The sequence below is a fragment of the Aulostomus chinensis genome, chromosome 3, assembly GCF_037954235.1.
Source record: "Aulostomus chinensis isolate RoL2024-O1b breed Wild chromosome 3, RoL_Achi_v1.0, whole genome shotgun sequence".
NCBI classification, from domain to species: domain Eukaryota; kingdom Metazoa; phylum Chordata; class Actinopteri; order Syngnathiformes; family Aulostomidae; genus Aulostomus; species Aulostomus chinensis.
The window spans coordinates 6,554,549-6,581,480 of record NC_141322.1 but is presented as its reverse complement, the minus strand read 5'-3'; the positions used below and the strand labels follow the sequence as shown (position 1 = coordinate 6,581,480).

Here is a 26,932-nt window from a genome sequence, read left to right as displayed (position 1 = left end):
AAATCCAAACAATAAAGAGTGGGTCTCTTCCTTGTGTTTTTGAGAAACCAATCCACCTAAGATGTTTGATGTCACTGTCATATCTCTCTATATGGACTTTTAACACAATGTAAAAAATAAGCGGCTGTGTGCACACTTGTCAATAAGTGTTTCCTCTTAACCAAAGGGCATCAGCTGATGAGGTGGTCATACTATGTGGCCCAGGAAACATTTGCATTCACATAGCTAATAAAACGTGATCAGATTACCTGGACCTATCCATTTGTGATCGCGTCATAAGGAAGAATCTTCATGCCAGGTCTGAGCTTTCTCAAGTCTTAAAATGTGGCAAATTTCTTTAGTTATCTGATGAGATTCCAGTCTTATTTCTCGCTACAGGCAGTGAAGCTCAGAGGCAGAAAAAGGGAAACAGAACAGAAGAAAGTTCTGATATGTTCTTCACATATTCTCAACTCCACTTACTCTCTTGATATCAGGAATAGTATCTCCTTTATTCACGTTTTAGATTGGGGATGAGATTTTACTATTTAGATATATCAATTAACATTGATTTTAATAAGTGTATGAACACTTTTTTTAATACTTTCTTGTAGAGCTTGCCCAGCAAAGGACCAAAATCAGCTGGTTTTCAGTATGACTGGCTCTCAGCTATTTCCGATTCCTAACCTGTCATTTATTTCCGATTCCAACACATCACTCACTTGCCAGCGTACAGCTTAAGCGGGAAATGCTGCCAGTCTGTTTTTGACGGACAGGATATCAACATCTACAGAACAGATTGAGCCAGACAGAAAACTCACCAGGAATGGGGTAATATATTTGGTCAGTTTTCAAAATAAAACACCATATGCAGGCTTCTGATCACAAAGAGACCTGAAAAGGACACAATATAAACACGTACTCTACATGCACGTGACAGAAACCAATCAATCAAGAGACAACGACTAAATCAGTCTGACTCTTAGCAAGTCAACAAAGCCAGTGTGCAGCTGGAAATTGCAGGTGTGGAGGACCAAAAGGACTGAACACAGTCAGAATGTGGCTCAGCCAAACTCGGCGGAAATTTGGGGTGTATAATGAGGACATAAAGCCTGTAGTTTTTAAAACATGTTAGGCCAAAAACAAACAGCAAACCTAATCAGACTCCTAAAATTTCATCACCTCACTGACCCTGCCCTGTTTGAGGAAGCTAACAAAAGGAAAGCGGAGAGGGCTAGTAGGCAGAGCTCAGAGCTCAGAGCTAAGAACTAGATGGCAGCCTCTTCTGATGCATTCAACTGCTTTCTGTCAAGTATAGTTCTTAGATAAGCAGAATTGGACAAAATTGGTATCAGCAAATCAGTCACACGACAAAATAAATTGAAAATCGGAAGTTAAAATTGTTAAAATTGTTTGCATCCACCACATGAGAAAAAAACAAAACACAAACACATGGATACAAAATTTAAGAAAATTCAAATGTATGTTTGAAATTTTATGAAAAGGATAACATCACCGACAAGCAGAACCAGATCTTGAACAGCTTGCCTCTGATCTCATAACAGCTTCAGAACAAACTGAAACCCCATTCCCAATGGCCAAAACCCTGCTCACACCAACTTACACCCATTTTTTTTTGGCGCAATGGAAAAAGCTTTTACTGGAATTCAGTCTGAGGTTAAATGGCCCTGCAGACTGCAGTATTAATTGTGTCAACTTTGATTTGCATAAATGGTAACACAAATCCAAAGAACATGGTGAACATGGGAATTTGCAGCCGGCTTTCAGCGCTTGATTATTAGCAATATGAATGACAAATAAAAAGTTTAGTGCCATGCACAAGCCTATTATATGGGCCCCGCCCAGCCAGTTTTTAGAATTCTCAGGCCCAAAACAACAACAAAAAAAAAGCCTGCCTTTTTTTGTTTGTTTAAAACCTCCCATAACAACCTGTATGCTGTTAATGTTGCAGACATTACAATAAAATGGTGTTTTTGGCATGGTATCAAGCTATATTAATTATATATTTGATAGAAAGAATAACGTTAAATAAGAATTTATTGAACTTAATGACTGTATTCTCCTATTTAATGGAAATTGTCAATTGTTGCAGTTGCATTGTACAATCAAAATTTAAAAAAAAACTAAATACAATTACACAACCCCAAAAATGCTCAAAACAGTTTTCTAAATAATCTTAATGGGGTAATCTATCAGGGTCGTAACAAGTTTAAACTTTTTCCAATACTGAGCTTTTCCCTTTGTGTTGCTCATCCTCTTCAGTTCACCATCTTCTACCCTTTTCTTGATGTTGTAGATGTTTGTGGTGGAAACTATGGGCTGAATGTGTGAATGAGATCACTATGATGTTATTTTGAGTGATGTACAGTGGAAGGAAGGAGCAGAGTGGCTGCTGCGCTTCAGCCCTCGGGCTGTTGGGCCACTCAGCCTACAGCTCCAGTGCAGGTATCTAGAAAGGTTGTTGCTCCCGCCAGTATTTTCCATGACTTTTTGTCTTTTTCAGACATTAATTCAACTCATCTGTGTTTGAGCAGGAGCACTCAAACATGGTTCAGTTGGGGTTGCGTTTGAAAAACAGACAGCAACTTGAGTGATTTTACTCCAGCAACTTAAGTTTGTATGACAAGCCAAGGATACTGCACCATTCCCCTCTTTCCAGTATATTGACAGCATTTGTGAACTGGAATATGTGCCCAAAAGGCCACAGGAGAACAAAGCAATCTTCTCATCTCCTTGCAAACAGAAAGAGGTCAATTGATTTTTCTTAGCGGGTTTACCCTAATATGAAAATTCCATATGTATACAGTCTGTACAACAGTAGAGAGGTACAACAAAAGCGACATGACAATCAGACGATAGTGACTACAGGGTTTCATCCCGATCTCAGGCCTCATCCAGAACTTACACCTTATGCAGCACTGTCGCATATGGCCACGCCACGCCACAGTAGCAAGGGCTGATCAAGTGCTGTAATTTCCACAAGAAGCACTGAAGCTCGTGGCAAGTCTATTTTTGAGTGCAGGCAGGTCAATATGCACAGAGCAGATTGAACCAGGCAGAGGTGTGCCTGCACAGGTGGCATAGTGAATCCAGTCAATTTTCAAAATGTAACACCATGTGCAAACTCCTGATCGCAAAACACACAAAAGAGGACACAAAATGACCACATTCTCTATATTCATGATATAAACACATAAACCAAGAGACTATGACCAAATCAGCAGAATCTGAACAAATTAACAAAGCCAGACAGGCAAAACGTGCGACAGCTGTGTGGAGGCCAGATTTGATCGCCGTTGCAACAGGAATGCAGAAGCTGCATGAAACTGATTGCAACTGCTGTTTGAATCAGAAAGTGCAGACCTCTGTCAAGACTCTGTTCCTAATAATTTTTTGTGAAGGACCAGATCAGCCCCAAAATTGAATGGGCAATGATCCATCAACAATTATTAAATTAACTTGACAGTTTATCCGCGTGGCAAGGAAAAAACAGCATCAACAGAATCTAAAAAAATTGTAAATCAAATTATTTGTGCAAAAATCTGAGATTTTATTTTTAGTCCATATTGCCCAGGCCTATATGGGTGTAATGCAGTCGCAACTTGGGATGCCACAAAGACAAATACTAGCCATACCTGGTAAACTAAGTTGATAGAAGACTGCCCATCTTACTGAAGCCCAGTTCTTTGTCTTCCATTACAGTCTGAGTTATCACATTCAATTAGCAGGTTTTAAAACAGATCATTTGCAGAACAGTAGGACAACTATGAAAACTATCAAAATCACCTACACTTATGATGTGTACAACTGCGATGAATAGTTTGGGTACAGCAGTCTCTGATATCTACTTACTGTACAGTAAACTAGCTCAGCTCTGTGTTCTACCAGACTGTGATAGAAACTTGTCATTACATATGAGGAAGCTGAGAAACTACAGAAACTGCAGGGTTTTCACTGATATACTGCCGCAACATTTGCAAGTGTGCACAAGAATGATGCTGTATTCCAGACAACTCAGAACTGGGAACTTCTCAATTGAGAATTCCTACTTCTGACCTAAACGTTTTCCAGGTTTCTCAAACTGCATGTAAAAAAAAAACAGCAACATGGCAGACAGAAACAAACAGATTTCTTTGTGGCAATCCAGCAAACGAGCTAGAAGTCCAGTCTTCTTACCAATTTTTCAAATAAATTAACTTTTCTTTCCCATAGATGATTTTTTTTTTAAAAAAGTCACTAAATATTGCATATTTCCTTAGTTTTCCCAAATAACTTTGCTACAGAGGAAGATAACTTGCAGACATTGCCAACTGGCTGGGGCAGTTAGCCCTGAAGCTAGTGATGTCTGCTGCCACTCAAGTGTTACCATCCAGCTTTTGCTCTCCATAATATGCACACTAGATGCTCTGATGGCATTTCAAGGTGCTATGCTGCTTAATAGTTCTGGGAACTTTCCCAGATGAAGATGGTCAAACTGACCTGTGCCCCTAATTTATTGACAAGCCACCCTCTCAAAGACAGGCTGTGTGTGCAGCAGGAGGTTATTTTTAAGTCTGTTGATCTCACTGAAGTATAGTAGACTGTTGTTGAAACTGATATTGAGAATTGTATAAATTAAGTGGCATTGAAACTGACAACAAAATTTCTGGTCTGATGAACACTCTTGTAGCAACAAGTACTGTCACTATTACTACTACTATATGAATACTATTTCTCACAGGCCCTGTAGCATGGCTTTATCGTCAGTGGATGTGCCTCAACTTGACCAATCATGTGGTTGTTGTCAGTGTTCGGGCACAGTGTAGCATTACATTAACACAACAATATCCAGCTGCCTGAATGGACCGGGACCATACCGGGGATGAGAGACATACAATGGAAAACAAAGACCAAGTGGGTGCTGCAAGAGGGGTTGGGGTGGTGGTGGGGGCAGTCAACAGCAGGGCCAGCATGACAAAATCAATCAACTGTTTCAGGGCAAACAAGACAGGCACTGTCTGATGGAAGCTCAGTAATCTGAGGAGAGGACTAAGCAAAACACTGCTACCCGTTTGGGCTTGACTACTGCTCTCTGATCTACCTGATTCCTGTTACTTGTGAATTCAAACTGAAAGCAGCTGCATCTATGGAATTAAGAAGGAGGTCTTCCTGCACATAATTAACCAAAACAGTAGCAATCTCAACAGGGGATTGAAGAAGACAGGTGATAAAGCAAATGCTTAACCTTAACTCGTATCTTTGTGCATCATGAGATTAATGTCACATTCAAAGAGATCTGCAAAGAGGGACACATTTTAATAGCAAGATTCCTTTTAAGTCATGTTTGCTCCCAAACTCAGGTTGGGATGTTGTCCAAGTAGTAACCTAGAAGAGGCACAGTGCCCAAAACACCATCTTGTTGTAACATAAGTTCATACTGTAATAACATTTATGCTTGATTTAGGTATTAAACCCAACCTCTGTCTGGCACCAAATGACACTGATCTTACTGCATGAGAAGCACATTTACTTGACATTTCTATTTTTCTTTTGGCCAAGAGTCCTTTACAGAGTGATATAAGGACTGACCACCACTCAACCTTAAAACAATACATAGAGCACACCACATATGTGAGAACAGCCAATGCTAGATAACAAGGTGTCATTGAAAGAGAAACACAGGGGTTTGGCAGACATTTTGAATTGCTGTAAGGCTTTATCAATCCCATTCTTGTTCAACAATAAGAGATTTGAAACAACCTACAATGTCTTTCAGAAAGACACCAACATTTGAGAAAATGTGTTTGATGGTAAGTGCATTTGAACTCAGTTTCATTTTTTGGACAGAAACAATCCTAAACACATAAGATTCACAGGCAATGCTCTCTTGAGAGTCCCAATCTTTTTTTTAAAGTAAGTGAATGGCCTAAAGTAAGTATTAGGCTTATTTACAACAACAAAATACAATTACTTCACTTTTCCCAGAAGGAACCATTTGATCAAGGTGATAGAACAAGACACTCATTAACAACAACTACAAAAACTGGCATCAGTTATCTGTTTTTCACTCTTTGTTTTCAGTAGTGCCAGTGCATTAAAAAACAAGGCCACTGTGGTCATGTCAAGTGACTTGTCTTTAGTGCAAAAGCTCTCCCTTATTTGTTTCTTCTGTTCTCCTTATTTGTTCTGTCTGCCTGACAACACCCTCTGAATAAACAGCCTTGTAAATGTTCAACATTTTGTAATCTTGCCTTCACCTAACACTGGGCATTTGGCATTTTAATCTACCATTATTTAATCTCCTTTATTTTTCCGCTCAGTTATATGAAAGACATAGTGACAGAAATAGGGGAAAGGGTGGGAAAAGACAGGGAGGAGTGCTAATGTTGTGAAACCTAAAATGGCTGCTTGCAGTTCAAAAGGTTGAAAGACACCCTGAATATTACTGTGCTTTTTATCTGCTACCTGTTCAACCAAATACCACATGAGTAAAGAGAGAGAAATAAGACAAAAATTAAGGGCAAAATGCAGGAGTAAAATAAAACCAAGAAACAGAAAAAGAGAGAAAGATGATTACATAGACTGCCTGCCTCACCCCCTTTTTGGCCTTGTTTTTCTACCCTTAGCCTCTACCTCCTTCTCCATTATTCTCCCAAGAAGCAGTGCTTCTCAGTACAAAACAGAATTAACCAACACAGGCCCAAGCAACACTGCTCCCCCAGCGCTGAGGAAAAGCTATGCTCCATTGGAGCAGCTCCAAAGCTCATGCACCAATAGGAATGCACAAATGAGGCAAGCGTCAGAGCTACTTGTTTCCCGTTGTGCAAGACAGCAAGCCACACAACACAGTAACTGCAGAGGACAGAGATGTATGTGCATGAACTGGCACTACAACTGTATTTTTTTGTAAAAGACAAGGCAGAGGTCATTTCAATTCTTCCTCTTATAAAAAGAGCAGAAACCAATAGCAAAAAATAAATAATACTACCAATAGAAATAATTTAAAGAATTAAACAGTTATCACTATTCAAGGCAATAGGATAAAGACCACTTCCAAATTTCTCAAAACCTGACAATCACTCAGGACGGAGCTAGATGAGACACGCAAGCTGGGATGATCAGAGTAATGGGGGAAAACATAAGTAGGGACGCCTGGGTCTTTCAAAGCAGGATTACAGGGTTAATAGGGTATATTCTGAGTCAACCTGGGGTTTTCTATACTATGAATGGCATATATCACCATGGTAACCAGGGGTGCCAAAGAATATTCCATATTTGAATATATAAAGGAATGTTTGAATGTGAAAATGTATATTTGAATTGAAAAAAATAATATTTAATCTATAATCATATAAAATAAATAATAAGTCCATCTCTGGGCCCCTAGCATGCTGTAGCACCACAGCTGCTCTGGCGAGAGGATAGTTCTGTTCATCCACGTCACAGCTGCCAGTTGGCGGCAGTAATGCACCCTTAAATTGGTTTGCCAACCAAGTGCCATTAAGCCTCATAGAAGAAGCAGCCACACGGAAGATAGAGCCAGCCATTGAGGGCACATGAGGAAAAACTCGCTGAAAAAGGAGGAGCCATGACTGCTTATAGTGCTCTGTTAATGATCAATGACTTAATGTAAGGTCTGCAAATTTTAAGCAATATTTATATATCGACTACCACAAAATAAATGTAATACCCACACTCACCTAGAAGATGCTTGAAATGTACAATAACTGCAGAAGTGCAATTTCAGCATTAATTTAAGAAAAATAATACCTTTGTTCAAACTACACCAAAAAATAATGTAAAATGGACTGTACATTAATCTACCTAAGGAAAAAAAATGCCTACGACTACAATACAGTGTAAGCCTTTAAAGCAGGACCTAAAGTAAATACTAACTGAATGCAATACAGTCTGTGTACATTTATTTTACCGATAGAATCAAGCTTTAAACCAATACACTGAAATGTTACCTTCTTTGCTCAAACTGCACAAAAGGTTTTGCAATGATATTCTGATATACATACATCTGCTATATAAAACGCAAGCTTCTTGAGATTTTATGCATATTGTGGTGTTTTCTTTAGACTATGACAGTTTTCCTAAAATTTAAACTTGCAATATAATCTAACCCGTGTCTTTAGACAAAACATCTTGCAAGATTCTTGCCAAAGCACAGACCTAACATGCAGCCAGTGAAACAAGTCAGGCTCTTACAGTCCCAACAACTGTGTCTCTTGCACTCCATTTCTTCAAAAATGGCATATTTATGGATACTGTCTGTGATTCAAATACTGAATAACGTATAATTGTAAATGTACAGCAGAGAGTAATACAATTTTTGCCAAGTGAGCAATTAAACTAACTTGACTTCCAGTGAGATTTTTCAAAATAAAGGTCTCAAAAGCATCTAAAAGAATAAAGCACTGCTGCTTTTATTTTGAAGGCAAGATCATAACCCTGGAAGTGATCATTTAAGCAAATGATCTCAGATTAAGTCTGACAGGTCATGCAATATGCTAAGCAATAAAAGCAATACTAACTCTGTAATGAATTTGCTGTTATGTTTCTATTATAGAAAAGCATCAATGCTTGTATCAATAAAGACTCAGATTTGATACACTCTCAATAATGATATTATTCATCAAATTTTATGATAATTCCTATACTCCTACGCAGCACAAACATCTATATATGTATAAAACTCAATTTCTCCTTGTTCAGTGAAAATTGAATTTCCTCGCTTTCCTATGAGCATGATGTGGCATTAAATATTTTGAAAGATAATTCTTGTCTTAAATTAAGCATACACAAATACACTGTGGAAGTCTGAAGCCTCCAGGTCAAACATATTGAGAATGGGTTTAACAGAGAAGAGGCTCCAACTGAACCCAGGAAGCAGATAAGCACGCAGTGACAGTTGCTGTGTTCATGGCCTGGAATGTTCTCTAACTTCATTGTTTTATTTCAGATGACAAGGGACTTGTATGTTTTGTTTTGGGTTTTTTTTCCCCTATAGCACTCTATGCATGGAAGAGCATACGATGCACAGAACAAATATAACTTCCATGATACTATAGCCAGACACATGGACTCCAATATCTCCAAACTTCAATATCTCACACAACTTTCTTGTTGCAGCTGCATCACTCTCCTTTCTCTCTCTTGAGTTTTTTTTTTTTTTTAAGATTGACTTACTCCTTTTAAGTATCAACACATCGCTTTTAGCTAATTGAAAATAATGACAGGCAGGCGGAAGGTATACTGCAGTAAATGCTCAGCCTATGATTGGCTTTTCTCTGTGGATCTGGGATGAGATTGGTTGGTTTAACATTAAACAAAAAATGTTGCGCCAGAGAGCCAAAAAAAAGCATAGTAGGAACAGATCCACACAAAATGTGTGTGGATGCACATGTGTTTACACAAGAATGCACTGTTTAAAAATGAAACAGATATCAATTAAGCATGCTGTCCTTCAATGCAGACCAGGATGCATGCATGTCCACAATGCCAACAAAATATCGTCACTTACATGCATGCATGTCCACAATGCCAACAAAATATTGTCACTTACAACCCAGACCACCCGTGCATGCGGTCTAAGCAATAACATCTCAGTGCATCCTGGGTGCATTCACAGCTGTCCTTTGAGCTGTCTACTTGTTCATGCCAGGTCTTAAGGGGGCCAAAGACACCACACACATTAAACCTTATTAACAACTATACCTGGCCTCCATGAGATAATAGTGTCATTAACATGAAATGGAAAGCTAGAGACAAATCTACCTTCTATTTCTATTCCTCAGAGCAACACCCCCTCTTCTCCAACTGTCTGCAGAGAGACAGAATCCTATCCTCTTTTGGAAATGGGCCAGCATTCTGCTTCCCTCCCTCACGTACAACCACAAAACAACTATGATTTAAGTTCAGACTCATCCTGAACCCATCACTCACCAGTTACACTAAGGGACTTCAGAAATTTCAAGGGTATTTCACCCAGCAGATATTTCTTGGAAGGTAACCATTACTGATTGTGAATGGAAAGGGACAGACAACATTTCTTTGGCAAATAGAAAACTGGGCCAAACTAACCTGGAATGTCTGAACATTCCTTTGATCTACAGATTTTCAGGGGGCCCACATTGGGAAATAAGGATCCATATCTCTCTGTCTCTCTCTCTCTCTCTCTCACACACACACACCTCTTGAATTTAGTCCAGTATGAGCAATCATGACTCAACAACCCCAAAACATTTACCAACATCTTATCAAGCTTACCACTGTATGTGTGCATGTGTCCCAAATTCTCCCTGTACACCTTACTCTTCTGTGTAGTCTCTGTTAATGAGATCAGTATTTGTTTAAGTTAACAAGGAGTGTCAGTGCTGGAGGGGCCCATGTCTCAAAGAGTTTCGATTTGTCAGGTTTGCAAGTTGCAACCCACAAAGGCTTTTATAAGATGTGATGCATATTCCAAGGCATCAGTTAAAAAAAGAGAAGGAAAACAAGGATCAGCACAGCACAATTTTGTTTCCAACAGACATAATCAAACCTTAGACTTGGCACTGACTCTGAACCCTTCACAGTGCATGAGAGTAATCTTTGAAGCAGGGTCTGCAGCAGCTCAGGAAATGTTTCTCACACGTTTTCCAATTTCAAAGTGGTTTAATAGGTGGATTTACTTGACTGAAATACAACTGATTAGTCAGCAAAGTGCTGCAAAAAGAGAGCTACTAATAAACAACCCTGGCCAATAATATTTTAAGATAAAAGAGATAATGTTCTACTTACATGATAAAACATTATGTCTAACCATTTCAATAGCAGCTGGTTGATTAGAAATAGTAATATGTCTTGAGTATGACCAACTGTATTTTCGACACGTCAGAGGGAGGGACTCTCACATCCAGAGGCACATTAATTGTGCTAACCGTGTCTCGCCAAACTACAATCGCGGCTATACAAGCTGCGTCCTCCACCGCTCCAGACTCCGTAACCCCACAATGCGAGTTTGGTGGTGCAACTAAGCGGAGCAAAGCCATCGGGGAAACGAGTAGGACAGCTATTTCTGCTCGGAGAACTCACAAGAGCATACTGAGTTGAGGAAAATACGAGATTTTGTTACGCATTCGTTTCACAAGATCTATTGACAACCATAGCTATCGCTGGCTCATGAGAGTGTTGTCCTTTTCGTCTTGCCAGACATCGGCTGTACAGTGAAAATGGCCGAGCGTAATGTCATCTTTAGGCCAAATTTTGTTCCTTGTATCACCCCAAGTGACGGAGAAACTGAAATATAGCATTTTTGTAAAATTATGTTAGAAAAACGAAATAATGTATAAAACAATCTAAGCTACGGTGCCCTCCGTTTGGAGGAAACACTGTCTCAGCGATGCGATGCTACTTGCACTTACACGTTGAAGTAAAAAAAAAAAAAAACATGGAGGCTAAAAAAGGAAACAAGAGCTCCCCTCTAAAATACCTCCCATTTCTCTTAACCGTCATCGAAGGTGGGGGTTGGTAGGTGGGGGAGGAGAAGAACAGCAAGTCACTACCCCATGGAGCTTTCTGTCTCCTGTTTTTACACCGCCGGATCCCACAGTAAGGGGAAAAAGACAATCAGTAAACATAGAGATACCATAATAAACTTTAAGTCCTATTCACACCAGGGCGAAGTTCGAAAGTGTTACCAAAAACAAATGCGCTAACATGTTGTACTTCAATACCACCTTGTGAAGCACACCCATGTTTTTCCCCCCCCAAAAAGTAGAATATCCACCACAAAAAAGTCGAGTTTAAGGTGTATTGTGGCGATATTCGCAATAGAATAGGCGTGTTTGTGTTATAAAGCATCAGATCAAAATACGACTCAATTAACTGGAAAAACAGCCAAAAAGTTAGCTAAGAGGCTAGTATAGCATTTGTTGCCTGTGGCTTTCCTGCTAACGTTAACCAACACAGCAGCTGGCAGCTTAGCTAACACGAGTCACACCAATAATACTAACATTACACTCTATTACCAGGGTAATTTCAAGAAAACTCGACAGTTTCATGGTGTCGGAAAAACGCTTTACCAATCAATGACGTTACAGCGATTAAACAAATACGATTTGGGGAGTTGATTAAACCCATTTGCTTGTTACCTGAAAATATTAGAGAGGCATTTGTCTTACACAGCCTGATAATGATCACATCAGCTAACATGTTACCCAAATACACCACGAATTTAGTCCCCCTACTTTAATGCTTAAAATAGTTTATCTGTAACGTTAATCCCTGTCAACTCGACTGCTGCAACGACAAATTCCCGTGGATTATTTGTTTAGTAGTTTTGTTGGCTTGAGGACAAAACCAATCAATAGGATGTTAAATTGTAACTAAACCCTATAACCACAGCTAAGATTGAAGAAGTAATCTCGAAAAAGTCTAGAGACATCACCCACGGTTTGAACATTACACGGGTCTAACTCTTAAAAGGGTACGGATTATGTTTGGAGCTTTAAAAATGCACTCGTTTGAAATAATTGTATAATCTTGCGGCTAGCATATACTTGCAACCTTACAGTGGTGAATTTCCAGACTTAACTAGATAGCTATCAAAACAACACGAGGAGCTAATCATAAAACCATGGAAGGTATGCCAAGACACAGCCAAGAGCAGCCCTGCAAGACAGACCGTCAATATGATGAGCCTTTGCTCAGTTAACCAAGCCACATTAAAGTGGAAATATAGTGGACGCAGCTCAACTTCTTCTAATAAACTCAAGTGGACGCTAAATATACAGCTAGGTTAGTTAGCTTGGTAGCTTTGTTGGGTTGATTGAAAAAAAATGGTTATCAGTGTCTACAGAAATTGTGTTACTGTCAATTTGTATTATATAATGTTACTAGCCAAACAATTAACTTGAGGTACTCACCTAAAGAGGCATTCCAAATTTGTTCAAACGAGGCAAATTCATGCAGGCTACAGAAGGAAGTCCTTATAGTATCCCAACATGAAATCCAACCAGACCAGTAGGCCTGTACCTCAGCCTCGGAGTCTCCTGAATCCTTTACCCTTAAAAGTAGGTCCCACTCCACGGGTAAGAAACAAACTTCTCAGCGTCTACCACACATAGACGGAAAGTTAAATTCCCTGTCCTGTTCAGGTGCAGTGCATCCATTGAGTGTCTACGACAAATCCCCGAGTGATAAATCCATTTATTTGAATGTATCATATATTTACAAACGCTGTTTATAATGAGGTATATGCAGCTGTGAGTGATACAAGGTTCTGATTCTGTCTCGGATCCTAACATTCGCAGAGTCGCCCATCCCCCTCCTCACCGGCATCGACCGCGGGTCCCAGCGAAACTGACACACAACCACGCCATGGGGTTTCCCTGGCGACCGTGCAGGGGCTCTCTCCTTGGTCGGCCCTCACTGCGATAACGTCTCTACTCAATGATTGGATGTCAGCATGCCAGTCATTGAACAGATGAATATGCATGCCAGTCATTGGTGGCGGATTCGAGCGTCAGTTGTTTTCCGTCAACTACGCAATTCGAGGCGGGCTTTGCTCCGCGGAGAGGTGCGTAAAATTCTGTTCTTTCATGACAGCTTCATATTGGTGGCGCCACATGAGGAGAGAGGGTGGCTGGATCCGGGAGACAGCTTGCTACCCAACAGAGGATATACACCTCGAAAATCGGACTGTAGTTACACTCTAATTCGGTGGATTATATTTTTAATTCTCAAACGGGATTACCGTTCTTTATCTGAGTTACATGTACCCGTCCACAGAGGAAGGAGAATTCACACCACATATTCGCAAGCGTTAGCTACACGGGGTCTCTGGGGCCTATTTCCAGGGATACCAGAGGCAGGGTTGGGTTAGCCCATGGGGTCAGCCCCACCTACCGGCATGTCAGATGAAAGGAGAGGAGAGTGGGGTGTTGCTCTGGTACTATCTGGCAAGTGGTTGGTTGGACGGAGATACTGACCACGATTCGTATGGCACCTTTGTAGTCATGGTCCCTCCTATATCAGTTTCTCTGCAGCTGTTAAACTCACTATCGTCCCACTCGGTACAGGCATAGGGAAGAAATGACTGATGCGACGAAAACATCGACGTCCTCGGTGCAGTAGATTGAGTTGAGTTGGTGGAAGTTACAGCACAGGAGCGAATAAGCGAATATCTCTTCATGGAAGTAAGCTCATATGAAAACAATGTAATTACAGAAGCAGCCATTTGCCTCGGCTTTCTCACTGAGTCATGTTGCCCTAGGCGACCTCACTGTGGATCTACAACATAAAGCGGATACTTGAACGTTTACAGACAAAAATAATACTGCATCCTGACTGGGGTATGTTTGAACATGTAACAATGGCGCAATTGGTTTCTTGCCATGTCATGAGACCGATTGGATTCGCCGTGGTGATAAATGCCAACGTCATTTGTTGCAGTGGGCCGACGAGCGACGGGATGAGACAGCAGAATAATAATTGCTTTACGGTAGAGTGGCTCCTATAAAAAAAAAAAAAAAAAAAAAAACTGATGAAATATTCTAAAAGAGCAACAGGGAACATGGTCTTTAGATTGAGGGATGCATTTGTCCTCGACACTGGCTTAACCATACACGAATAGAGGCAGGGGCTCCATTGTCACTTTTTAGACAAAACACAGCTGGCAGACTACCAGAATGGAAGGTTAATTATCCAAATTCTGGTTATTCACCACCCTTGTTTAATTTTACCACGATTTCTGATATTAGCATATTGTCACAGAATACATATTTACGTAGTATGAATCAGCCACACCCAGCAATAAATATGAGAACGTTAATCTTTGAAGTTAATTTTAATATCAGGTTCTACAATGGTTTCAGAAATTAAACTGCATTTCCTATCCCTTGTTTGGCATCTTCTCGAGTTGTCGCACTTTATAAATACAATACTTGCAAGATCACATTGGACTATTAATAGTTGACATGTAAATCGGTGGGACTGTCACTGCCAGTGGCCATATTTCACAATGCTGCCGTTACTGCGGTGAAAAAGTCATCTGGCCAGGCCCAAGCACTCTATGCAACATGGCTGTTCTGGTCTGGTCTCCCCTCCCCCACACTGCTGACTGCCACAGCTCCAGGAAACCTTTCATCTGCATAGTCAGTACGCTGAGCTCCGTTGTTGAGGTAAAAGTACGATTCAGGCGGCTTGCATTTTAATTGAGGGCTGAAACACTCCCTCTAATGACCGCATAACACAGGAGGTATCAGTCTGTGGATATATTAAACTGACATGACCGATTTCATATTGCATGCAAGACACTATCATAAACAACACAACACCTTTACAAATGAAATAGTTGACCAATCGGCCATCAACTTAAGGAATGACAACTCATGCCCACAAATATCTGTTATTGAGAACACAGACAAACAATAGCTCACATATTATTCTTTGTACATTAAGATTATGAGTGTGCAGGACTGTCCCATAACAATTCTCACACAAAGAATCATCAGTGCCGAAATTGTGAATTGGTCAAATGCATTAAGTGTAAACTTTCCACCGCAGACACTCCAGGAAGTTAGGCAACAGTATAACCTTTTAAGAACTGAACACATCAAATTTTTCCAATGAATCCAAAATGAATACGTAAGAGAACATTTTCATATGCATTAAGAAAAATAAGCAATACAATAAAGTATAGTCATGGTGCATACAGGCAAAGGGGTATACCATACATGTCCCTAACAGACATAGGTATATAAAATATAACCATTTATCAATAATAACTAATGTTAGTGAGAGCAGGATAGGGATCTTTGGGAACATAGTTGCATACAGACAATGCTTTCAGTGTTAGTGATCACATATCAATTCAGAAGTTGCCCTTGACTTGGCAGTAGTGATCTCAACTGGGAAATACTACATCTGCTATTGGCATTGCTATATTTACATCATATGTTGATCTACAATACACCATCGTTGAAATAACCATAATCGACTTCACTTCTGAAACTGGACATTGATTAAAGGTCTATTAGGACTCTAAGTATGTGGTCTGCTTTACAGGAAATGGAACTGGGAACAAAGAAACACATTCAACTCCTCTAGACTTACTCCCCTGTTAGTAACTGCTCTCACTCCCCTCATACTCACAATGGCCAACAAAGCGGCTCAGACAAAGAGTGAAAAGGAAACAAACTGCTGAGTGTGTTTGATTTGTGGTGTTGGGACTGTTCTTATTTTCCCTCTTTAGGTCTTAATAAAGGTTGTTACACTCTTGCATGCCAAGCCTCTTCCTGTTGCTGGGAAATGCTGCCCTCTACTGGTTACTTTGAGGCACCACAGAGACATGCATTCCCACGGTCAGCTCCAGCCCCTCAGAGGAGCTTCAGGCTGCCAGTGACATTGTTCACCATCTCTTCTTCACCCATGATGGCCAGTACAGTGCGGGACCCAGCCTCCACCTGTCAAACACAAGAGATGTTGCTTCTGCCCTGAGATTCACCAATATCTTCACACTGAGGAACTCAGACAAAATCTCCTTTACATGTGACCAAATATATTAGTGCTTATAAAATACTAAGTGGTGTATAAGAACACACTGATATAAAAGAACTTTTTTTTCCCCCCACCTGGGTAAGTCCAGCATCCTGGACCAGGTAGGTGGGAAGGCTGAGGCTCATGGCGAGGGCCTGCAGCTCCAGTAGATGAGCCACGTTGGTGCCCTGGACGACAACCTTCTTGGCTCTGTATCAACACCACAAACATGCATAGTTCATCAATAACATACAACAACATATTAGGGCCATTCTAAGGGGAAAAAAAAGACATGGGGGGGGTGTGTTAAACTCAGAAGTTGCGAGTTTTACATAATCTGGCTTAGAAGAGGAACTTCTCTGACCTAGAGACTGAAACCTTCACATCCCCAGAACAATGGAACCCACTAATTTTATGTGAAATGACTGAAAAGTGAAAATAATAATATAAAAAGTAAAATATAATAAAAAAGTACAGTTAAGTAAATCATAAAATAAGTAAATAATAAAAAGTAAAATAAGTTTAGGGCGTGGATATGATTGAAATCACTGACATATGGTCAACAGGGTTCGTGTTTCAATCAAATTTCAGCGGAAATTTAAATAATTAATTGATAAATGATGATTGTCATTGAAAGATGAGTATTAGAGGGGCACAGCTAAGACAGAAGCACCACTGTGAACATCAGTGACACCCCCTAACAGCTGATCCCGATAGCCACTGCTCTGCTGCAGCTTATGACGTATTAAATATATCATATAAATGTAAAGTAGCAAGCAGATGACTAATGTCCACATCAGTGCCCGATTAATTCAGGTCCAATATATACTCTCAGTGTGTGATATGTGTAGAGTGGATTTTCTGAGTTTTTTGCTGAAAAGGTGAAAGCTTAACAATGCAGTATACAGTTGTATGCCTACTATGCATATAAGACGTATATGAAGCTCTGACAAAAAAATTCAACACAAGTTAAAGTACAGCAAAATGTGTAATTGTGCAGCAATCATGGGAAGACAATTTATGTTTCCACAAACAGCGGCCAGAGAACAAGTTGGGTTTTTTTTTCTCTCTTGAGTGAAATCTGTGATTCTAAAGATAGGTTGGTTTTAAATACTGACAAGCATTTTCATAAATCAGGATATAGACAAGGACTTGCAGGTCTTACCCACTGTGGTCCCACTTCCAGGCCATCTCCCTCCAGCTGTTCTTTTCTTGTAGGGCCTGATATAAACCAACAGCAGCATGGCCAACCTGGGCCGCCACCTGCACACACACACACATCCGTGAGTACAAACTGAAACTGTAAAAATACTCGCATATTAATTCCTCCAAAAATTTGTAATGAGGTAGAAATTGTCAATTCACGGGTTGGAATCTGGAAGTTATTGTTTTCTGAACAAACCAGACACACATTATAGAAGTACTTTTGTATGCTTCACTGTTAGTGTGGAGGGGCTGCTTAACTGTCTTTTCTCTCAACTTTGGAATGAACTTTTCATGTTTATAAACCTCATCTAAACTATCATGAACACGTTCAAGACAGGACAGCACATAGTCCACAGCAGCACACCCAGGCATACCTTTCCAACACCCATGGCAAGGTCCATATTCACCACAAACACCATCTTAAACACGAGGTCATCCTCTCCCTCCTCCTGTGTGACAGAGCCGACAGGACCAAACACTGAGATTTGGCTTTGGAGTAACTCCAAGAGGTCTAATGTACCAACGTGTACCTGTTGAGACTAAGGCTAGCTTATGGGCACCTCATTCTCCAGTTTGTTGAAGTAGTACATGGCCGCCTCTTCAGCAGACACATTCCACGTGTGCAGGAGTGCCTGGAGGGGTGAAAAACAGCAAAACAGGTCAGAGATCAGGACAATAATGCCATCATTGACCAATGCTAAAAAAAAAGAACTATCAAATCAACATTAGCTTTCATAGAAGGCTTTTCAGGGAGTCTGTCTTTGGTTTTAGAGCAGTACTAACACTGTAGCACAGTAGCAATTTAAATTGGAGTATGTCCCACCTGTTTGGCTGCCTCCTCAGGAATGTCCAGCTCTCGAAGCTGCTGCAGAAACACAGGGTTAACATCCTGAGGAGCGGAGTCTGGGCCTGACTGCTCGGAGGGCTCCATTCTAAAATGCAAATAAGAACACAATCACTTAATCAGCTGCAAACCATTAAAGATTCTGTTTAAGCATTCTGCCCCCCTTTGAATGGAACATGTGAACATCTGCAATTAATGATTATATGCATGGTTATCTGCACATGTAAGTGCTATTTGGCATGGAGACAAACCAAATTAATATCTCGATCAGGCCAAGACCAGTCTAAATAACATGTAAAGGATTAATTCATTTAAAATTATTTGTTACAGTAGTCAGTCTCATTTACACCAAACTGAATTGCATCACTAAAACATTATCATCTACAGAAAGGGAGCATTTGTTACAGAGCTATTGTTCCATGGTACTAGTTGTGTCCATGTGTCCTTAACATATTGTCAAGAAAATCCTGTTGCCAGGTCAGTTATACATAGACCAAGGTTTCTGATATTTTCTCCATCGTTATGAAAAAAAAGGGATTTACTAATAATGGGACACCGCGTGTTAATTAACATGAAGTTGGGAATTCACGTTAACGTGGGCCTGTTAATTGTATCACTGCATTCAGCAGCTAACAGTATACGCGTTCTAAGTGGGTGAAGCAGGCATCAATCGAGTACAGGAAGCAGATACCAGTCCATCACTGCGACATATCGTCTCGAAACACATCGCGGGGTTTGCTAATCATATATTTTGGCCTCTTAAGGCCAGCATCTCTACAGTTGTTATCTTTAAGGAAATTACACTGACATATCTGGAGTCATTTCATGTTAGTTCATATATATATATATATATATATATCGTCCCTCAGGTAAGACAATTATTCGAGAAAATTCCGAAGGGACTTACTATGTAAATATCAAACATGACCACCAACTTCACTGAAACACACCGTAATAACACTGAATGACGCTCGACCATTTCTTCACATAAGATAACGCAATATATAGAAGTTACAACGTCTACGTTACCAAAACATGTCATGTATTAATATATCAATGCCAAGACTACCTTCAGATAGATCTCCGCAGGCGACAGTTGTTAAGCTAAGTTAGCTTCCTTAATAACGCTACACACACCACTCAAATTAACATGGAAAACAAAGCTGTTAGCATAGCGTGAATTGGCTTTCTTTTAGATAAATAAAATAACTAAGAACAAATACGCATTAAGAACAAACAACACAAAGATGCTTAGCTTAAACGTTTCAATGATGTCTATGTAAGATAATGTTTTTGATTCGATAGCCGTTGTTCCTAAGCTAGCTGACGTTAGCATTAGCTGGTATCGCTAACTGGCTATTTTCAGGCTGCTTCTTCTTCTTCGTCGTCGTCGTCGTCTTCTTTTCTTCTGCTATGAGGTTTTTAATGCAATGCAACTAGCCTTAAAGGTGTATGGGCGCCATCTACTGTGTTGGAAAGGAAACTACAGTTAGCTGACAGAGGTCATGCTTCTTCATGCCTGGGTAACGCCAAGCACTCTCTTACTCGGCATAGTGACAGAATAAAGATAGATAGATAGATAGATAGATAGATAGATAGATAGATAGATAGATAGATAGATAGATAGATAGATAGATAGATAGATAGATAGATAGATAGATAGATAGATAGCTAGATAGATATGATTTTTGTATTTTAAGTGTATGTATTGTGATGGTAAACTATGTTTCTTTATAAAAGCTTAAATGCACTCATATAGTGATAAATAATAGTGTACATAAATAAATGTAATTCCCTAAGAATATTTAAAAAACAAAAAAATAAAATATGATGATGCATATCAAATCCAGAAAAAAGCCCAAACTTGTCAAAATTATTAAGCAGCAGCATCAAACGCAGAAGGGGACGCAGTCTTTTGATGATCCTGACTCCCTTGGGGGGAAAAGCTGCAGATGCTCCTGCAGGGGCACTGTGATGGATTTTTGGCCATGAAACAACATCACGCTGTGCCCCTGTCAACTAATAGGCCACATCAACCCTGTGCAGGCGCTAAAATGACACCTGCAGAATGCAGCTGCCCAACTCAAAGCTTTAAATTAACTACCTTTGTTGGTGTGCAACTCTCGTAACCCAGTACTTAGTGTAAGATATTTGCTGACAGTGACCTGTGAAAATACACTGCAACCATCTGCACCATTTGATTCAAAAACCAATTTACTCTCTTCTGTAAAGTTGTTGAAGATATTCCATATGCCCTTCGATGGGAAGTGGTAGTGAAATAAAAGCTAGTCCATATGGTAATACAAACACAAGGTGTTTGTTTCATACCATTCACCAACATCACCACCATATTACTCCTCTAACTGCAAGGCACTAAGCAGGTATCTGCTCACTTTCGGTTAGTAAGGATGGTTCATTTGGTGTGGTGTTGTGGCAATGGAGGGCTGCTGTCTCTGATTGGCCAAGCACAAAAAAAATGCTTTTGTAAGAACAGCTGACTAGCTAGCTTTAGGTTTGCCTGAATAAAGATCAGTGTCAACAGGGTCTGATTCTAAACAGTGAACAGGATCTATAAAGATTACTTTAGGGGTGCAAAGTAATATTAGCCAACACCATTAGCTTAGCTAATTAATTGTCACCACCACATTCATAAACTGCATTGCCAACTTTTTTTGAACAACAAAACATACAGTAACTGGGTAACACCCTTTTGAAGCGCTTTTCTTTCTTTCTTTCTTTCATTTTTTTATGGTTACAACAGCCAGATTTCTCCTTGGAAAGCTGTGGCAGACCTTGACTGTCTAAAAAGCTGCTGGCTGGACATAACTGGCTCTGCTGTAGCATCAGTCCTCGCAGACACGCTGCACCGCCTGAGCAGGTATGACAGCTATCCTGCTGTGTTTAATTGATTTTTAAAGCCACATCGGTCATTGGTGCTTAGAATCGTCCTATCTGCCAGGTGAACTCCCAGGAACCTCATGCAGCAGACCCCATCCACAGAGGTGGGGTTCACCCTGGATGGGTCACCAGTCCATTGCAGGTCCAGCACATATAGAGAGACAACCATTCACACTCACAGTCACGCCTACGGTCAGTTTAGAGTATCCATTTACTTAGTCCCTTCTTGATGTCTTTGGACTGTGGGAGGAAGACGGAGTACTGGAGAGAACCCACGCAGGCACAGGGAGAACATGCAGACTCCACACAGAAAGACCCCATGCCCGAGCTGGGGCTTGAATCCGGAACCTTCTTGCTGTGAGGTGACAGTGCTCACCACTGCACCACCGTGCCACCCTGTGTACATCCACATGTGACAAATAAAGTTCTTGAAGTTTGAATCAACATTTTTCACTTGTAAAATTGTATTTTGGCCTACTGGTTGAAATAAGGTTTCCTTTTGCTCTACCTATAACTGCATTCCCTATTTCCTGATTATTACTGGTGTTGCAAACATAGTACCTCTCCGATGGATGCCTGGGCAACAAGTACTAACCAATCAGAAGCAGAAAAAGGTGGGTTTTCTCAGAATGTGGGTGGGGAAAAACAACGACACTGTACAATTCACAATTTTTTTCTCTGTCAATGAAGTAGGTTTTCCTAAGGTTCCATTCCATCTTTGACTCTGGTACATATACTATCTGCTCCGGCAGCATGTAATCTGCTTGCAATGGAGTAAATATTAGTTGGAGTGGTAGCACTTTAAAATACAGAGTAAATACTTCCCTGTCACTTATTGTCTACTTTCATGGAATTTACAGTGTAACTTCGAGTTACTTAGTGAATAATTTCTTGGGAGTAAAGGTGTGACTCTTCCCTTCTTAAGGAGTACTTTTGTCAAACTTACAGTGTAAATTTGCATCACGTACTGAGTACTTTCCAAAAAATCATATTCTAATTTCTTTGTATTAATTCATACACATAAAATACCTATGGGGTCTTACTCATTCGTAGGTAGGCTTATGCAGAAGAAAAGAGGATGAGGAATAAAGATGTAACTACTGACGATGTAACGTTCTTCTTTCGTTCTCATGATTGTTATTACAATCATATTTTTCAGGAAAGCTTCATCCACACTTTTGTTTTGTATTGTTTTATTGTGCCTTTGACGTATTGGATGCATACGAAATGCGTCTCTGTACTTTTGAAGAATAAGTCCATGTCAGTCTGACACTGCAGCAGATCATAACAAGCAGACTGACCGCTCTCAGTGAGGAGGGGTTACACTGTCTCCTGAGGAAAAAATAACGCACTAATGAAGCTTCATAAGATCAGAATTAGAATCAGCTTTGTTGGCCAAGTTCATAACACAAACAAAGAATTTGACTCCGGTTTACTGAGTTCTCTTTGAAGAAAAGTTATGTAAAGGTTTATCTAAAATAAAGATAAAAGAATAAGATAAAAAATAAAATAAAGATATCAAATTACAATGACAATATATACAAGCCAACCTATGGACGACATATAAATAAGTATGAATATGAATGAATAGTGTAACCATAACCCAGAGGGAAGTGGTGCAAATATGCACGAGGGGTGTTCATAGTGTAGAGGCTCTTCTGACACTCTGTGGCTGTTATGAGTTCATCAGAGCGACAGCCTGGGGAAAGAAACGGTTTCTCTGTCGACTGGTTTTGGCGAACAGTGCTCTGTAATGCCTGCCAGAGGGGAGGAGCTTGAACAGTCTGTGTCCAGAATGCGAGGGGTCTGCAGAGATGTTGGCTGCCCGTTTCCTGCATGGAGGGAAGGTCAGCACCGATGATCCTCTCTGCAGATCCAATTGTCCGTTGCAGTCTGGACCTGAACCAGACAGTGATGGAGGTGCAGCGGACAGACTGGATGATGGCAGTGTAGAAGATGATCAGCAGCTCCTGTGCTAGGTTAAACTTCTTGAGCTGTCGTAGGAAGTATAACCTCTGCTGGGCCTTGTTCCAGACAGTGTCTATATGGGAAGTCCACTTTAGGTCCTGAGAGAGAGTGCATCTGGGAAACCTGAAGGTATCCACAGTAGACACTGTGTTGTTGGGGATGGTGAGAGGGGAGAGTGTCGGGGGTCCACTGCCATCTCCACAGTCTTGAGTGGGTTTAGCTCCAAGTGGTTCTGACAACACCAGTGGACAAGCTGTTCTACCTCCCGTCTGTAAGCAGACTGACAGTGGTGTCATCCACAAACTTCAGGAGTTTCACAGAAGGGTCCCCTGATGTGCAGTCATTTGTGTAGAGGGAGAAGAGCAGCAGGGAGAGGAGGACACACTCCTGGGGGGGCAATGCTGATGGTCTGGATGCACGACGTGATGCCTCCCAGCCTCACCTGCTGCTGCCTGTCAGTCAGGAAGCTGGTTATCCACAAGTTGAAGAGTTGAAGTCCACAAACAAGACCCTCGTGTACGTCCCTGGGGAGTCGGGGTGATGCAGGATGTAGTGCAGTCCCATGTTGACTGGATCGTCCGCCAACCTGTTTGCCCTATAGGCAAACCGCAGGCGGTCCAGCAGGGGTCCTGTGATGTCCTTCAAGTGGCTCAACACCAGTCTCTCAAAGGACTTCATGACAACAGATGTCAGGGCGACAGGCTTGTAGACATTTAATCCTGCAATGGAGGGCTGCTTGGGGACAGGGATGATGGTGGGCACTTCACATTGCTCCAGAGATCAGTTAAAGATCTGGGTGAAGATGGGAGTCAGCTGGTCAGGACAGACTCTCAGGCAGGGTCGGGCCACCATCAGATCCTGGAGCCTTCCTGATCTTCTGTTTCTGGAGGAGCCGGCACACATCCTCCTCACAGATCCTTAGTGCAGGCGGTGGGTCTGGGGAGGGAAGAGGGTGTTGCAGGTAGTCCCTTTGTTTGGGTGAGAGGTGTGAATGAGGGATTCTCAAACCAGCAGTAGAAGCCGTTCAGGTCATCTGCCAGTCTGGGGTTTTCCACCGGGTGGGGGGATGGACTCCTGTAGTTGGTGATGTGTTGCAGGCCTCGCCAAAGTGACGCACGCTCGTTAGCTGAGAGGCTGTTTTGAAGCTTCTCACTGTCGCTCCTCTGAGCTACTTTGATCTTCTGTCAGCTTGTTTCTGGCCTTAAACAGGGCCTGGTCCCCACTTCTGTAGGCCACCTCCTTGTCCTGACGCAGCTTCTTGAGATTGGAGTGAATCAAGGTTTGCTGTTGTGGTATGTGCAGAAGGTCTTATCCTCTCACAAAGTGATATAGGATGTCAGAGTCAGCGAGTTCACTGAGATCTGTGGCTGCAGCTTCAAAATCACTCCAGTCAGTGCAGTCAAAGCAGTATGAGTACACAATAAAAAAGGTATGCAGGAGAAAAAAAGGAAATTTTGTTTCAAAAGAAAATAATTGCTCTTCACAATTCTGTCAGCTTGTATCTTCAGCTGCCATCTGAAGTCTGTAATATGGAATGAAATGTATTTGTCATGGGAAATTATTTGTGCAAATGATAGGCTCATGTTGTTAGTACAAGTGTCAGGCATTGTAGAATCACGCTTAAGTACAAAAACTGAATGTGTTCATGAATTAGATCACTTTAGTTTAACCTGAAATTACAACTGTTGCACCCACCAGGTCCATTTGCAGATCATTATTCTGTAATAAGACACATTTCAAACCTCACACAAACAAAACAAAACCAACAAAGCATTGCCTACCTACGGCATGACAAACTGATCATTCGTCCTCGCAGCAGTACTCCAAAATAGCCAAGAGACAAGTAAACACCCAGCCAACCAGGCGCATGTACCTCTGCACACTTTTAATGTCAACAAACACAACCACACACATCTCGGAATGAATAATGTAGCACAAAGGACCACTGAGCAGGAGGTTCTAGAGCTGAACCATCCACAGGACATAGAAAACGACACTGATCCAGAAAGCAACTTTTTTCCCCAACGTGGAGAACAATAGCAACCATTCTGCTAATGAACAGTTCAACAACACCATCAAATCTGGACAAAAAAAACAATATCAATAATCCACTTTAAGAGCAGAAGTCTGTACAACAACTTTGAAAACATAAAATATTTCCTAAGCCAGTTCACGCAGACTTTCAGCATCATTGCCGTATCAGGAACTGGTTCTTGGCTTTGAACTGGAAGGACATGAACTGGTCCATGTCAACAGAAAGACTGGTGGTGGTGTTGCTTTGTTTGTGGACAGGAAATTGAATTTCAAGGTTGAGGAGAAACTGTCAGTAGTACTGCATAATCTCCTTGAATCTGTTACGATAGAAATTTCATTGGAAAGAAAGCAAAATATCATTGTGAGTTGTATATACAGAGCACCTGGTTCAAACATGGACCGTTTCAGGGACTGGATGGAGGGAAGTTTCTCAACAATAAGTCAGAAAGTCATGTTTATTTGTGGTGACTTTGACACTGACCGACTAAACCAAAATAAACACAAAAAGACGAGAATTTATCAACAGTCTTTACTCTAAAATCACCAGACCGAGCCGCATTACTTCCCGTAGCGCCTCACTTGTAGATATTACTTCACAAATCAAGTAGATAATGATACAGTGAGTGGACTGGTAGTTTGTGGTATCAGTGACCACGTGTGTTTATTCCAGTACCACATAAATAACCATCAGGACAAGAAACTACAATACAGAAGGATTAGGACCGAAGGATCTTTGGATAAATTAAGACATGATTTGTTCACACAGGACTGGGTCAAAAATTCAAAGAAAAAAAGATATCAATAAAGCACATGATGAATTTTTAAAAACTTTTAGTTTATTGTATCATAAAAAAATTAGCCAATCAAACAATATAGAAAAAAACAACAACATCATAAAGACAATCAGTGGATCACAAAGGGACATCAGAAGGCATGTAAGAAGAAAAATCCTATATATCGAGAATTTCTAAAACATGGAACAACAGAAGCTGAAAATAAATCTAAAAATAAGTGAACTAGTATTATAAGAATAGGTAAAAAGGATTATTAAAATGACATATTAAAAATAATAAAAACAACATTAGAGGTATTTGGAATGTTTTGAACAGTATAATAAGAAATGACTCGACAGAATATCCATCCATTTTTCTACATTCTGTATAATTCAGGGATTCTTCCTTTTTTAGATTACTGTACAGAGATATGGGGAAATACAGACAAAACTGCACTTCAGCCACTTTTTATATTGCAAAAAAGAGCAATGAGAATTATTAATAAGCTTGGTTATGGGGAACAGACCAATGAGGTATTTTGTAAATGTAAAACTAAAATTGTTTGACTTGGTATAGCATAAAGCAGCCCAAGTATTATACAAAGCAAGGAACTTTTTACTTCCGACAAACACCCAGAGAACGTTTCATGAAAAAGAGCAGGGTTAGACTTCAAGAGAGATGTCAAACTTGAAGGGTCGCCGTT

At 40.6% G+C, this 26,932-nt stretch overlaps 2 protein-coding genes across 5 annotated transcripts in view; both read right to left on the bottom strand.

The window, feature by feature from the left end:
- The window catches only part of setd5 (SET domain containing 5), a 47,534-nt gene extending 34,100 nt beyond the window's left edge, over nucleotides 1-13,434 (bottom strand). For 3 of the 4 annotated variants that reach the window (XM_086198372.1, XM_086198375.1, XM_086198376.1), the window contains exon 1: nucleotides 12,894-13,294. The gene's annotated coding sequence lies outside the window, so the exon portion shown is untranslated. The other variant, XM_086198374.1, reaches the window with a different exon arrangement.
- Nucleotides 13,435-15,161: 1,727 nt separating this feature from the next.
- LOC147267507 (putative peptidyl-tRNA hydrolase 2) lies at nucleotides 15,162-19,975 on the bottom strand. The gene is made up of 7 exons (XM_086198377.1): nucleotides 19,626-19,975; nucleotides 18,536-18,644; nucleotides 18,273-18,344; nucleotides 18,087-18,161; nucleotides 17,672-17,769; nucleotides 16,602-16,716; nucleotides 15,162-16,433 (listed from the first exon to the last, which is right to left on the bottom strand). The coding sequence occupies exons 2-7, from the start codon at nucleotides 18,641-18,643 to the stop codon at nucleotides 16,347-16,349; spliced, it is 555 nt and encodes a 184-aa protein (XP_086054503.1). The 5' UTR covers nucleotide 18,644; nucleotides 19,626-19,975; the 3' UTR covers nucleotides 15,162-16,346.
- Nucleotides 19,976-26,932: the final 6,957 nt, after the last annotated feature.

Excerpts from the sequence above, each read along its gene's own strand:
- LOC147267507 (XM_086198377.1), bottom strand. The coding sequence starts at position 18,643 with ATGGAGCCCTCCGAGCAGTCAGGCCCAGACTCCGCTCCTCAGGATGTT. Across the intron at positions 17,770-18,086 it reads TTGCCATGGGTGTTGGAAAG|GTGGCGGCCCAGGTTGGCCA; the intron begins GTATGCCTGGGT and ends GTGTGTGTGCAG. Across the intron at positions 16,434-16,601 it reads AGGATGCTGGACTTACCCAG|GTGGAGGCTGGGTCCCGCAC; the intron begins GTGGGGGGAAAA and ends TGTGTTTGACAG.